General features: G+C 42.4%; 1 protein-coding gene across 1 annotated transcript in view; it reads right to left on the bottom strand.

Annotated features, from left to right (window-relative positions):
* The window catches only part of IFT80 (intraflagellar transport 80), a 455,321-nt gene that overhangs the window by 216,989 nt on the left and 223,485 nt on the right, over positions 1-14,847 (bottom strand). The window contains exon 9 of the mRNA XM_085634720.1: positions 8,387-8,566. Coding sequence (XP_085490846.1) covers positions 8,387-8,566 — 180 coding nt within the window. The remainder of the gene's footprint in view (positions 1-8,386; positions 8,567-14,847) is intronic.

Below are 14,847 nucleotides of genomic sequence, written 5' to 3'. Positions count from 1 at the left end.
ATGTGTACTGGCGTAGAGTGGAGCAGAGTGGGATAGAGAAGAGTGGAGTGACAGAGTGGTGTGAAGTGGCGTAGAGTGGTCTGGAGTTAAGTGGCTTAGAGTGGAGTAGAGTTGCATAGAATAAAGTGGCATGTAATGAAGTGGAGTGGAGCGGCTTGAAGTGACATGGCGTAGAGTGAAGTAGCAGAGAGTGAAGTGGTGTAGACTGCCATACAGTAGAGTGGAACAGATGAGAGTGACATAGATTAGAGTGGCACTGTGTGGAGTTAAGTGGGGTAGGGTGCCGAAAAGTGGCAGTGTGTGGCGTGGAGTGGTGTGGGATAGAGTAGAGTGGCATAGAACCATATAGTGGAGTGGCATAGAGTGGGTGGCATAGAATGGGGTGGAGTGGAATAGAGTAGAGTGGAGTGGCAGTGGCGTAGAGTGGACTGGCGTAGAGTGCAGTGGCATAGAGTGCAGTACTATAGAGTGACAGAGTGCAGTAGCATGGAGCAGAGTGGTGCAGAGTAGAGTAGAGTGGCACAGAGTGCTATGGCTTAGAGTAGAGTGGTAGAGAGTAGAGTGGAGTAGAGTCCAGTGGTGCAGAGTAGAGTGGTGTATATTGGTGTAGAGTTATGTGGCTTAGAGTAGAGTGGCAAAGAGTACATTGGTGTGGAGTGCAGTGGCGTAGACTAGAGCAGTGCAGAGTAGAGTGTATTAGCATAGAGTACAGTGGTGTAGAATAGAGTGTTGCAGAGTACAGTGTAGTGCCATAGAGTATAATGAAGTAGAGTGCAGTGGCAGAGCATAGAGTGGTGCAAAGTAGAGTGGCAGAAAGTGCAGTGGCACAGAGTGGTGCAGAGTATAGTGGTGTAGAGTGGTGTAGCATACAGTGAAGAGGTGTAGAATCGAGTGATACAGAGTAGAGTGGTGTAAAGTGCAGTGATGTAGAGTAGAGTGGTGCAGAGTATAGGGGTGTAGAGTGTAGTGGTGGTGAATACAGTATGCAGATTAGAGTAGAGTGGTAGAGTGCAATGGGATAGAGTAGAGTAGTGCAGGGTAGTGTGTCATAGAATTTAGTAGCATAAAGTGCAGTGGCGTAGAGTAGAATGGTGCAGAGCAGAATGTGGAAGTGTTCGTGGCATACAGTGCAGCGGCATACAGTGCAGTGACGTACAGATCACTGGTGTAGAGTGCAGTGGTATAGAGTGAGGTGGCATAGAGTTGAGTAGAGTGGTGTTGAGTGGTGCGGAGTGGACTATAGTGCAATGACGTAGAGAAGAGTGGCATAGAGTGCACTGGTATAAGGAGCTGGCTCTTTTTATGATACACCGAAATGAGGTGTATCGTGCAAAGAGTCCAGGAGTTCCCTTATGGGTGTTCAGAGGCTTGCTTTAGCAATCCCAAGGTGCTCTTCTAGGGGGTAATGTGGTCAGGCAGCCATAGGCTTATCAGAGAGGTGTGTTAGACATCTTCAAATACACATGAGACAATAAATGATGCACACAAGTCAATAAGGAGATCCACGCCAATTTATAACAAGCATTAGCAATGCAATAGGTCTCGCATTTAGACTAGTTTAAGCTATTGGCATTTTAAATGACAATGCCTTTTATTTATGTTTTAAAAACGAAAACAAAAATAAAAGGCATTGTTATTTGCAATGTCAATAGCTCAAACTCGCATAAATGCGATACCTATTGCATTACAAATGCTTGTTTGTTTCTTCTACCTGGATCACCCACAGTGGGAATCCTTTCCATGGGAGGAAGCTGGTGCAGTAGAAGGAGCCCCTTCTTAACATCTCTGTTTTTTCCTTTTCTCTGCAGTCCTGAGTTTCTCCAGCATTTCTATGAGGCAAATGCACTCCCTTTGATGGCTCATTTTGTCATTTATTGACAAAAAGGACATTCTTTGACAGACTGTGTTTGAGACAGACGGACTACACTTAGGGTAGGTGGGTCAGAAGCTGCCTTCTTCTCACAGGAGGGTCACTTCACAAAAAGTGATGTTTTAAATCAATAAATCTGAAATAGTCTTCAAGAGACGCTAAATAAGGTTTGAAAAATATCTTTCTGAAGAAAAAAACTCAAGAAAAAAGATGGTTTTATGACCCTCAAATATTCTGAGATCCAATCAACACAAAACAGAACAAGCATTTGCAATGCAATAGGTCTCGCATTTACGCAAGTTTGAGCTATTGACATTGCAAATGACTGCCTTTTATTTAAGTTTTAAAAACAGATAAATGCATTGTCATTTGCAATGTCAATAGCTCAAACTCACGTAAATGCGAGACCTATTGCATTGCAAATGCTTGTTATCCTTTATTATCACAAGGCAGGGGATGTTTTAACACCCCTTTAGCCCCCTTTCTTGCCCTCTCTTCACCCTCTGACTCCTGCTGACACACATCAACATAGCCATCATTTGCAATTAGTGATTTAGGTGAGCTGGGGGAGGTGCAGGGCTATTTGTGTTCAGGGGCCAGTCCCTGCTCATCCAGGTACTGACCAGTGAACAGAAAAGTGACCCCCTGCTGCCTCATTTAATTCACTACCATCAGCAAGGGTGCCAAAATGTCCTCTCCCCAGGCCCAGGGCGCTATTTTAGCAAAGACCATCTCTGAGTCCAAGCTACTTGTTACTGCTCTGTGGAAGGGAGACACACACAGGCACAACCAGGGGGCGCCGGCGCGCTCTTTTCTTGATTCTGTCTGCCACAGAGAACAACAGGGTTATGTTTTCCAGAGATGGAGTCCTGGCTGCCTCCGGTATACAATATCGACTCCAGACCAGCACAGAATCACATAAAACATAAAAAACCACGCATGTGCCATTAGATAGAACATCTTGTAATTAGGCGAGGGGCGTATCTTCCATTGGTGCAGCAGGTGCAGTGGCACCGGTGTCCAGAGTCTAGAGGGGCCCACTGAACCCAGATTATTGCTGAATTTAATAGTTCAAACAGGGGCCCATTTCCTTCCTTGCGCTAGGGCACGCGACACACTGACCATGCTTCTGAGTAACGCAACAAAATAGTAGAGAAAAACAAGTGGAAGGATAGTAGAATCGTGAATACAACCTACAGACTATGGGAAAAAGAAGCCCCGACCAGAAACGGTGGGGGAGGGGGGTGCAATTACGAACCATGACCAGGGTGTGGAGACACAGTGTTCAGGGACATAAGGTAGCCTTCTATAGAGCTTGAACGTCACCGACCTCGAATCTCACCCCCTCCTCCCTTCCCCAGGGCGTCCCGCCTGGCCAAGGCATTCCTAGATCTGTTGAGCGAAATGCTTTCATCACTTTGCCACATTGCCCATTAGGCGAGCAACCCTTAAAATGTTTGCGTGACTTCACTGAAAGTGGACACATGGTGACCTATCGCGAGAAAGATGGCGAGAGTGCGATCGATCAACAGTTATTGACTGGCAGAGGGGAGGGAGTAAACTGGAGAGGACTGACCTATATTAAGAGAGGGGAGCTGGGAGAGAGCGATACACTGGCAGTGTAGATAGAAACATATGAAGAGGAGTTCTTGCACGAGAGAGAAACGGAGAGTGAGGGGGAAAGAAAGCGAGAAACACGCAGATAGAGTGAAAAGAGGTGCAACGGGTGGTTATAGAGAGCCAAAGAAAAAGAGAGAAAGGCTAATGAGAGGAAATACAGACGACAGAGAAATGAGACAGGGTGCCTAAGAAAGAGTGGAACAGACTATATAAAAAGAAGAAATAGAAATATCGAGAAGAGGTAACGGAGAGAGTTAAATAGGAAAGAAAGAGTTGTAGGAAGCACAAAGAGGTAGAGAGAGGGGTGACTAATGTAGAAGGGGAAATGTCAGTTCTTGTTATGAATATGAGTGTACTGGTTGCAGGCTGTGAAAACACACTTTTAATATGTCGAGTGTTTATAACCACACCGGATACCAAACTCCTCACATGCTGAAAAGAAAGGCCTCTGCATTATGTTCATCCTTAAATGAGATTGAACGTCATCAGGAGGGGCGTGGTTGTAAAGTAGTGAAGCGGCACAGGCGCCAAGGAGTATGAGGAGGCCACTGCACCCCAGTTATAACAGTTTTTACTACTAAACTAGGTAATGGGCCCCATTTCCCTTGCTTGCATAAAGGCCCATCAACAGTAGATCAGACAGACATACATAATTACTCAAGGAAACTTGCAGCATGCTTATTGTAAAAAGTCAAGAGTTAACAAATAAAAAATAAAAGTCTGGAAAAAGACCGTTGGCCTCTGACCGAACTGTGAGCGATTCCAGCATACACCGACACTGTGACTAATCGACACCCTGTTGACCGGGATTAAGCCCACCACAGGGGCGCTGCAAATCCGAATAAATAAACGCTTATTGTAACAAGTCAAGAGTTAACAAATAAAAAATAAAAGTCTGGAAAAAGACCGTTGGCCTCTGACCGAACTGTGAGCGATTCCAGCATACACAGACACTGTGACTAATCAACACCCTGTTGGCCGGGATTAAGCCAACCACAGGGGCGGTGCAAATCCAAATAATTAAACGCTTTCGTGAAAACAATGAACAAAAGAAAAGCACGCCGCGCTCAACATAAATGTCCATTTAAAACAAGACAAGCCCGGCAGAGCGAGGCGCGCGCGCTTGGCAGGGGCGGGGGAGCGGACCCTTTGAAGTACGATGCCAAACGGATTGCATGGCGGCACGATGCACGTGATTGTGCGCGCGCTCGCCATGCAATCCACTTTTGGGAGCCCCTTACTAGAGAGTCTCGCATAGCGATTGCTACGCAATAGCTAGGCGAGACCTAAAAAGCAAATGAGCCTGAGAGGAACAGTGCATGCTGGGTAATGGAAACTGCTGGCTCTCTAAAGGTTAGTGTATACTGAGTGCAGCTGATGCACTTTTTCACCTATCAAGCTCCTTTCCCTACTTTTTTCTCTGCAGCAACAACTGGAACTTAGACTTGTTTCTTATTATATGGCACATTTCTACTCTAAATGCTCTACTATGGTTTAAAATTATAATTATATTACTATAGTTTCCCGCAGAAACAAATGGTTAAAGCTAACCTGTCACAGACTTATGGAGACTGTTCAACTACCTCCAATTTGAGAAGAATATCTACAAAGCGTGCCTGCGTTTCTGTAAGCAAGTGGGACTATTCTACGTTCATGACTATCAGTGAGAATCCTAATATGTAGAACACAAGCAAACAAAATTGTTGTCAAATCTGAAAGCGTTCTGAGCACTCAAACTACAAAATGAAATCAACATTCCAAAATGTGCACTATGTACAACAACCATTAACAAAGCAAACAAGCCAACCGGTCTGGGCTAGGCAAGCCTACAATTACTTAATTTACATTTTTATTCAGATAAAGGCAACAGACATTAAAAGATTTAAAAGAAATATTAAAAAGCAAAATGCAGCCATCTAAAGGTGGTGTGCTTATGTTTTCAAAAAAACCTAAGTTAAAATTTCCCATCACAAAAGTACATTAATAAAACATTAAATAAAAGCAGGCATAAACGCAGGGAATGGCGCTCAACTTCTGGAACTACGGAGGACTATTATCTAAGCATATATCCACATATGGAAAATGCAGACTGCCGTCACTCACAATGCAGAGCCAATACCTGAAGCCTGCTGACAAACATAACTATAGATCAGTAAATATATATTACAGAGTGGCTGTAGCCAGTCTGTAGTAATAGTTAGAATTCTGAGAGGTAGGAATTCCTTAGATTTTTGCCTGCTAATAACCTTGTCACCGTTTTATGAATCTGCAGGAAATTTGCAGAACTATTCTTTTCTCTGCATTGGCTGATGATGCAAAGTTTTGCGGTGATTAGCTAAGGGGTGCAAAGATAAAAGGGGAGGGATCCCAAAACACATTTTTCCGCCAAAGTATTTTCCATAGACTTTTTAAATAGACGTAGCGACAAAATGGCTGAATGGATTTACATGAAGGTCCTTTGTTATTGGATCTGAATTTGTTCAGTTGTTTTTGAGTAATAAGAGGCAAAAACGAATTGATATTTTGGGCTGCGGTATACCGCTGTACCTTCGCAATATACTGCGGTACATGGCAGCCATGCACAGTCTTCTCATAAATTATGTAATTTGAGATGGCATGATGGTGGTTATGAATGCTATAATTTAACATGCTTTAAGTGATGTAATATGAAAGGGTATAAGCAGTGCATGTGGAAGGCAAGAGTTACAGTTAATTTAGTCTGGCTAGTGAATTGACAACTCTGTACTGAGGTGTGCGCGTTATAGTAAGATTTGGATGGGGCGCAAATTCTAACTTTAAGTTCTAACTATAACTTTTTAATTTCTAAGGTTTGTGTAGGTTACATTAGTTTTGAACAGAAATAATAAATTATGTTTTCCTAACTATAACATCTTAAACCTTTGGCTTTTTCATTGATATATATTTATATATACACACACCACCCTGCTCAAGAACACATCTTGCCTTCCAAAATTAGGCAGGAGCCCTGTACAACTTTTAATGTACGCGGGCAACACCATTGTTTTTGATCAAACAACTGCCAACATGCACTAAATCAGCTAGCTTTTTATCACTCCAATAATAACCTATGTTCTAAGAAATCCAAAATCCTTCATTTTGGCAGTAAACTTAGCAGGAAAATAGAATGGCACTTAAATATTGCACCAATTAAATCAGTTGCCATCTATAAGTACCTAGGAATATGGCTCAACAACAATGGCACCTTTGCAGGCAGAGGAAATCAAAACCAAAAAAAAAAATATGATGAAGTCGCTTCTGAAACTTAGGGCCACATGCATGAAAGTTTTTTGCATTCGCAAACGGTGCAATTCAGTAAAATCATCCGTTTACAAATGTTTGTAGTCGTAATTTTAAGTAATGACAAAAATTACGATTGCCTAAAATTGAGACAACACATAGGGAATCGTAAATTGTGATTCCCTTAGCCCATGTATTAAGCATTTTCCAAATGCAAACTGCATTTCAGAAAATGAAATTACCATCGACTTCATGTCCATGGTAACCATGTGCAAACAATGAAGAATGCACAAAACTGCATTTTTCAAACTGCCATGCAGTGCATACATGCCCCTATGGCATGTGTTTGCCTTACATGTGCACATTTATTTTTTTGGGGGTGCTTCAGCAATGTGGCACCCTTGGCTTTGCATTACCTAATCTGTGATTATTAATCAGGTAATCACAAATTAGCTACTGCAAAACCATTCGCACCAATGAGCCTTTTGGCCCATAGGAAGGAATTGAGTAATATCACCTAATAGCGATTCACTATTTACCGAATTGCTATTAGGTAATATTATGGAATGGCAAAATCTTTGGCGATTCCTTACATACATAGAATTTTGCGATTATGAAATAGCTATTCGGTAAAAATCACTATTTGATCATCGCAAAATGCTTATTTGATACATGTCGCCCTAAAAATCTACCTCTCAGTCCCTTCATTAAAACCCTAATTGGAAGTCATGAAAACAAATCTATGCCACCACTGTACTATGACTGTGAGAGATTTCCACACAGTTTTATAAACAGCTAGACTTAGTGCAATGCAATCTGTTGAGACACTTATTCAACCCACCACATTCAACATCTCAAGCCCAAATCAGACTAGAATTCGATCAGGTTAATCCGATAGCATGCCAGGCTGGGGGTGGTGCAAGCGAGCTGAAAGGAGACATGTTCACGTAATGAGTAAAAAAACTTAAATTAAAAAAATTGCATCGCGAGATCCTAACGAACTCCATTAAAACTTTCCAACTTGTCGGATCAATGGAACTTCGCCGTGCCATAACTGCACTTACAAACCCAAGTAAAAAAAAAAAATGGGACATTGCTCCTTTGCATAACACAATTTGAACGGTCTTGCACTTTGGCTCGCTGTCCCTTGATTTAAACCCTTATATCCAATGGATAGTGCCATCAGTGGCGGCTCCTCTGCTAAGGCAGAGAAGTATCACCCTACTGCTTTTAAGCAGTGTAAAAAAGGAATAACAAAATTCGCTCTCTAAATTTGTACTTCCTTCTTATAAGACTATTAAACATCAGAACATGTTAGACAGCAATTAAGGAAGGTTTTAATCCAGCAAATAAGCAAATGTCTAGAGGAACTGTAAAAAAAATGTTTTGCAAAACAGCTAGCAATAAGTACAACTTTATTAATTTCGCTTTGATATGTTATCTCCTATCAACGATGAGACACTTAATGGTTTTATCGGGCCAATGCTTTAATCCTGATTTTTTGCAAGGGATTTCATTAACCATAAAACACAAACACACAGACATATATAATTTGATGTTTTGGGGAAAATATGAGGTAGACAAACAACTAAAACTAGGCCACACCTAAAACAAATGATACATTTAAAAAAAACATACCTGCATGGTTCTTCTTTTTGTTAATGTAATTTGAAAATTCTTCCACTCCCAATGCTGTTCTACAACATGAGCAAATATGACTTGTCCATTTCCACAAGCTCCAGCAATTTGGGTTCCATCAATGGACCACGCAATATTAAAAATGCTGCCAGTGTTGGGTTTTTCTAATGCGTACGACCACTGTAAAAGAGATACCTGTTAATTTCAAATGCTAAACCACCTATGGGAATAAAGGTAACACAATTGTCCTTTATTAAACATGTGTATATTTGTCTACAAATAATGCCATTGCATTTCCCAACACTGACTGTACAGGGCTCTGAACCTTAACTCTTGGGGGAGATCGCCTCATGCAAGACATAGCATAAATAAATAACATGCATTGGAAAAGCCAATGCCAGAGCTGTTGGCCTTGTCAATGTGAATGTCTTTTAGCCATGTTGTCTAGGAACACATGTGCTGTTCAGCATGGCTAAAAGTCAATGAAAGCCCAGAATCACAGGATGTTGAGCCGAAGAAGAGTCTCTTCACCCCCCTCCATGTTAAGTTTATTGTCCTGCCCCTCCTAACACAAACAAGCATTGGAATAGCCAATAGGTCTCGCCTTTGGGGCATTACACGTGTTTAGCTTTGTTAACGTTTTTAATATGTGTTGCTTCAAAGCGCTTGTGTGTTTTCCTGTAAAGACTGGACTCCCGAGATAAGACAAAAGCAGAATTCCCAACATAGAAATTGGGATGGTTTCCTGGCAGGCCTTTAATTGTAAAAATGCAATAGGGCTGGGGAGAACAGCGATAACAGCACAGGTCAGGATATAAACCCCGAACTCTGACTTGCTCTGCCTCAACCCCATCAGCCTTTCAGAAGCAAGGTCCTGTCCTGTTTTGTCCAGACCCCCTGTATCTACCGGCAACTTTCGGTGTGAAACAAAATCTGTTTTTGTACAGCAGCAGCACGCTAGGGGTCTGATACTGGTGTTCACGCCTTTCCTCATTTTAAAACTCAGGATAAAAGTGTAAGCGAGCCTGTGGCACGGGAGAGCTATATTTGGCCTCAGAGGCCTCCAACCTGAGGTATGGGAGCACAGATCTAAAAAACAGGAGAGGACAAGCGAGAACAATACCTGGTATCAATAGAACTATATCTGAGGTCATAAGATCCCGGCTCGAAATTGGCGCAATGCTCTTTCATTCCTGGAAATCGAGTTCCATTGATGAACGGGGTCTGCTGAGGCCGGTGCCCCGCGGCATGCTTGGTAATGCATACATGGGAGGCAGATAAAAATACAAAACAAGCATGGGATTCTTGTTCAAATCCACGGGAGTAAAGAGCGGACATGCACTGTTGTGGAGGCGATAAGGTGGTATGAGCATGGGCACGGGGAGATTAAGAGCGGCACAGCGGGTGCCGAAAAAGGCAGCGCCGATAAAGGTTTTGTTAACTGTGGGTATACCTATCAATTACCCTCCCATTACCTGGGTAAGGAAAACACAATATAAGGAAACGTGGTATGGAGAAAAAATAGAACAGTATTTTTTGAAAAAGGACACTTAATTATCCTTTCATATGTGTTTAAATTCACATCTCATTTGCTTCGTTTTTTTGCTGAGCATATACAAAAAACATATGTTTACAAAACAACACCTCTGTACATATGACGAAACTACGCTACTGTCCTCAATAATAATTTTCGATTATGGATCCACCTTTCAATAATGTGGACCTCCCAGAGGGCATATACATTGCATAAGGAAATCAATATCTCCACAAATTCAACAGCAATGCAAAGTTGTTAAATCCCCACACACTCAAATTATTTAGGATCCCTCTGTAAAACCAAAATGTCGACGCGGACGCGTTTCAGCCAATCAATTCCTTTTGGCCTCTTCAGGACAAGGAAAACAGCAGCAATCTTCGGCTGATTCCTCAACTCAGCATAACAGGCGTAAGTATTGTATACTCGCAAGGAGTAGAGCGCCGGGGGTCCGACTCCTATGCCATCTCTTATTGGAAAATCAACTGAGCCCCCTATTCGTGTTCTAAGTTCAAGGGAATTCTTCCGCCGGGATTACACGCTTACTTCTCAACTATCTCCTCGATTTCTGTTCCGCTTCAGAAGCGGAACAGAAATCGAGGAGATAGTTGAGAAGTAAGCGTGTAATCACGGCGGAAGAATTCCCTTGAACTTAGAACACGAATAGGGGGCTCAGTTGATTTTCCAATAAGAGATGGCATAGGAGTCGGACCCCCGGCGCTCTACTCCTTGCGAGTATACAATACTTACGCCTGTTATGCTGAGTTGAGGAATCAGCCGAAGATTGCTGCTGTTTTCCTTGTCCTGAAGAGGCCAAAAGGAATTGATTGGCTGAAACGCGTCCGCGTCGACATTTTGGTTTTACAGAGGGATCCTAAATAATTTGAGTGTGTGGGGATTTAACAACTTTGCATTGCTGTTGAATTTGTGGAGATATTGATTTCCTTATGCAATGTATATGCCCTCTGGGAGGTCCACATTATTGAAAGGTGGATCCATAATCGAAAATTATTATTAAGGACAGTAGCGTAGTTTCGTCATATGTACAGAGGTGTTGTTTTGTAAATATATGTTTTTTGTATATGCTCAGCAAAAAAACGAAGCAAATGAATTTAAACACATATGAAAGGATAATTAAAAGTGTCCTTTTTCAAAAAATACTGTTCTATTTTTTCCTCCATACCATGTTTCCTTATATTGCGATAAAGGTTTTGTGGCAGGGAAATGAGCAGAGACAGACAAATGTAAACAAGTGTGGCCACTCGGCCGCGAAAGTGAAAGTGACCGTGCTAATTTGAAACATGAATCCCGCAAGCTGGATGCCGTGAGAGTAAACATTTACTGAAAAAGGTGGGATATGCACCCGCCTGTGGCCAACTGCATGCTTTCATTTTTGAAAACCCCACGCAAAGGCCAATACAATGTATGGAAAATCTAAAGCCACAGGCACGAGTTTTCAGAAAGTCTGGTGTGATTCCAAGAGGCCCTCTCCTAGAGCAACGCATGTGTGCTGCGCTAGGCTCGACCTAAAAAGTGCTATGATGTGGCATGCGTTGGCGACATCATTGCGCTTTTTTCAGTGACTTTCAGCCACGCTGAAGAGCAGATGTGCTTCTAGCCAACATGACTAAAAAGTATTCACGTTGACAAGGCCAATAGCTTGGGCATTGGCGAGAACTACTGGCTTTGCCAATGCTTGTTCGGTGTTGACAAGGTCTTGTTGAACAAATGTGGAAGTGATAGTGAGAAACAGTTGAGGGGCTTTGAAGCGAAGTGAGGATGTGGTGTAAACGCCACAGCTGCCAACTGGGGAACCACGTTTGAATCTTGGGGTTGGCTGAACAGTAGGTGCTTCTGGGCAAATTACTTATGCTTCCCCCTGTGTATGACAATGAATGTGTCATTGTGTAATGTAAGTGGTGAGCACCTAAAGCGCTCCAATACCATTGACTTGTGTTCGCGCTATGACAAGATCGAGCAGCACTCGAATACCATCTGATCATACCAAAAAAAATAAGTGCTGTTGTGTTTTCACAACTTTTTTAGAAATACATTTGTTTATGTACATGCACATGCATTTTAATGGTATGTGTGTATGTGTACCAAGGAGACGACCTGAAAACACAAGTGCTCCTATGGAGTCCTTGAAAACACAGAAAAAATAGCTGTGCGAACCGTGAGCAGAGTAAGGAGATAAGTACTTAGTCCATGCAATATGGAAGAGCCAAACACAAGAAGAGGGCATGACACCCACATGCCATGACAAATGCCAGCAAAGAATGAGAGCGACGCAGAAGTTTACCAATGGTAGGAGATGGGCTACATGCAAGACCACAGATGGAACACAACATTTCTCTTCGAGACAGCGCACGTGCGGTCTAGCCGAGATATAAAAACAATAGATTTTGCACTGGCGAAATCTAATGGCTTTGTCAATGCTTGTTGTGTTTAGAAACAGGGAGACTAAGTGATTTATCTGAAATCACAAAATGTGGAACTGAGGTCGAGGCTAGGGAAGTGACATGGCGTCCTTTTGGGGAGAGGATGTGGCATAAGGGCCAGAGCTGCCGACTATGGAGCTGATAAACCGAGTTTGAGTTTCTGCTTTGGCTTAACATCCTTGATTTTGGGCAAATCACGTAATCTTGCTGTGCCTACAAAAATGAAAACAGCACAAAAAAAGTAACTGGTGCTTAAGTAAAGCACTCCAATACCTTCAGTGGTGTTGGTGCTACATAAAACTGCACAAACAAAACTGTGAAAACCAGAGAAGTGGAGGAGGGCATCTGTGCAGTGGAGTTCAGTAGAGGAAAGCAGCAAAGGACATGAGATGGACATGCAACCAACAGCAAATGCAGGAAGCCACAGGGAGATTAAGATATTTACCCGCAATCACAAAATATGGAACTGAGGTTGAGGCTAGGGAGACAATGGGACTTCCTCTTGGGAGAGGATGTGGCATAAGAGTCAGAGCTGCCAACTATGGCGCTGGGAAATCAGGTTTGAGTTTCGGCGTCGGGTTAACATCCTTGATTGTGGCAAATCACTTAGTCTCCACTTGCCTACAAAAATGAATGTGTCCTTGAGTAAAGTGTAACTGGTGCTAATGTAAAGAACTCCAATACCTTGGGGTGGTGTTTGGTGCTATATAAAACTGCACAAAAAAAGTAACTGGTGCTTATGTAAAGAGCTCCAATACCTTCAAGTGGTGTTGGTGCTACGTAAAACTGCACAACAAAACAAATGTAAAAAGCCGAATCGGGGAGGAGGGGATCTGGGGGAAGAGGGGAATCTGTACAACGGGATTAAGTATGGGCAAGCAGCAATGCGTGGGAGGTTGACGGGCAACCAACAGCAAATGTGGGCTGCTAATGGGAGATGAGGTGATTTGCCTACATTTACAGTGTCCTCGTGAAAAGTAACTGGTGTTAATGTAAATCGCTACATTTTCTCCATAGGGTAACATTGACTGGTTTCACTTGGAAATTCTTTTAAGATTCGAGTTTTGAAACTTTAAAATATTCACTAAAAAATCAGCCGATCAACGAAAACGAAATTACTCACCTGTTATCAGGAGAGATCCCAGTCCTGGATCTTGGTGCCCAGCACTGACCCGGAAAAGTAATTATAAGTGTACTTACCGATAACTTGATTTTCCTCCATAGGATACCATTGCCTGTTTTTTGCCAGAAATTGTTCTGTGTTGATTTTTGAAACATACAAATATTCCTTAAAAATCGCCTGTGTAACAAAAACGATTTCTTTCAACTGTTTACAGGAAATGCACCAGGGCTGAATCCAGGATCCAACCCTGAGTAAGAAAATCATACGCAAAGTAATTGAAATTGCATTTACTTAAAACTTCCCATTGAGCTCAATGTTATAATTGTGTTTGAATTGTGTTGCCTATTGCAACAACTGTAACTATTGTATTTAAAAGTCTATTACTTATTGAAAGTATACAACTACAGCATTTTATTCTGAGAAAGTATTTTGATACCTATTGTTGGTTCTAAAATAAAAACAACTATATATTTTTGTATACAAAACAATTGGCCTAGAGTTCAGTTCTTGAGTGTGTGAGACCATTTGCTGACTGAGCGTGTACAACAAATGCTTTACACTGTCCTCGGATACTGCCTTACTGCTCGACCAAGCTACCACTTTAGAGAGTATGGTTATATCTAACTTTCGCCTCTGCCAAACCTCTGGGGACTGTGGACTCTGTGCACACTGAACCTTACTTTGGTGCAGTATATACAGAGCCACTTTCTTACATTGGAAGAATAGGGTCCCACCTTCTGACTAAGAAGCAACAAGGTAAGACACGAACAGTTCAATTATTTTGTACAGGAGAAACATAGCTATGCAATATCAGCAGAAGACAGATACTTTAGAAGCTCTGACATGCCCTGTGATAATGCATATCTAATTCACTTGAGGTCTGATTTTCTAGCTATAAACGCCATTGCTGAACGACCACATATAGTGTAAACATGCACACAACTAGTACCCACAGGTGTGGAAAATAAACTGAGACTACGCATGTGCCAAGTAATAGCAGCCGTGCACACATGCTCCAATCAGCACGCCAGTCATAAACTAACATGACATTAAAAGACAGAACACCACCATTCACTAGAACGAAACAGATAACAATGGGGGTTTAAAGCAGTGACGGGGTCAGAGGAGGGGGGAAATTTATGGACTGGGCAAGCACCGGGAGGTGCAAGGGAGTAAGCAGAAACGGAAAGGAGGAGGTGGGGGAAACGGCAAGCAGCAACAAAGGTGAGAGCAGTGATGGAGGAGTTTATTTGAGGACAGGGCAAGCATTGCGAGGCGAGAGGGAGCAAGCAGCGACGGAAAGGAGGAGGTGGCCAAGTCAAAATGATAGGCAAAGCGGGGAGGGGGTGATCTGTGGATAGTG

This window comes from Triturus cristatus, chromosome 11 (genome assembly GCF_964204655.1).
Source record: "Triturus cristatus chromosome 11, aTriCri1.1, whole genome shotgun sequence".
NCBI classification, from domain to species: Eukaryota; Metazoa; Chordata; class Amphibia; order Caudata; family Salamandridae; genus Triturus; species Triturus cristatus.
The sequence above is the reverse complement of the archived record's forward strand: the minus strand, read 5'-3'. Positions and strand labels throughout refer to the sequence as shown.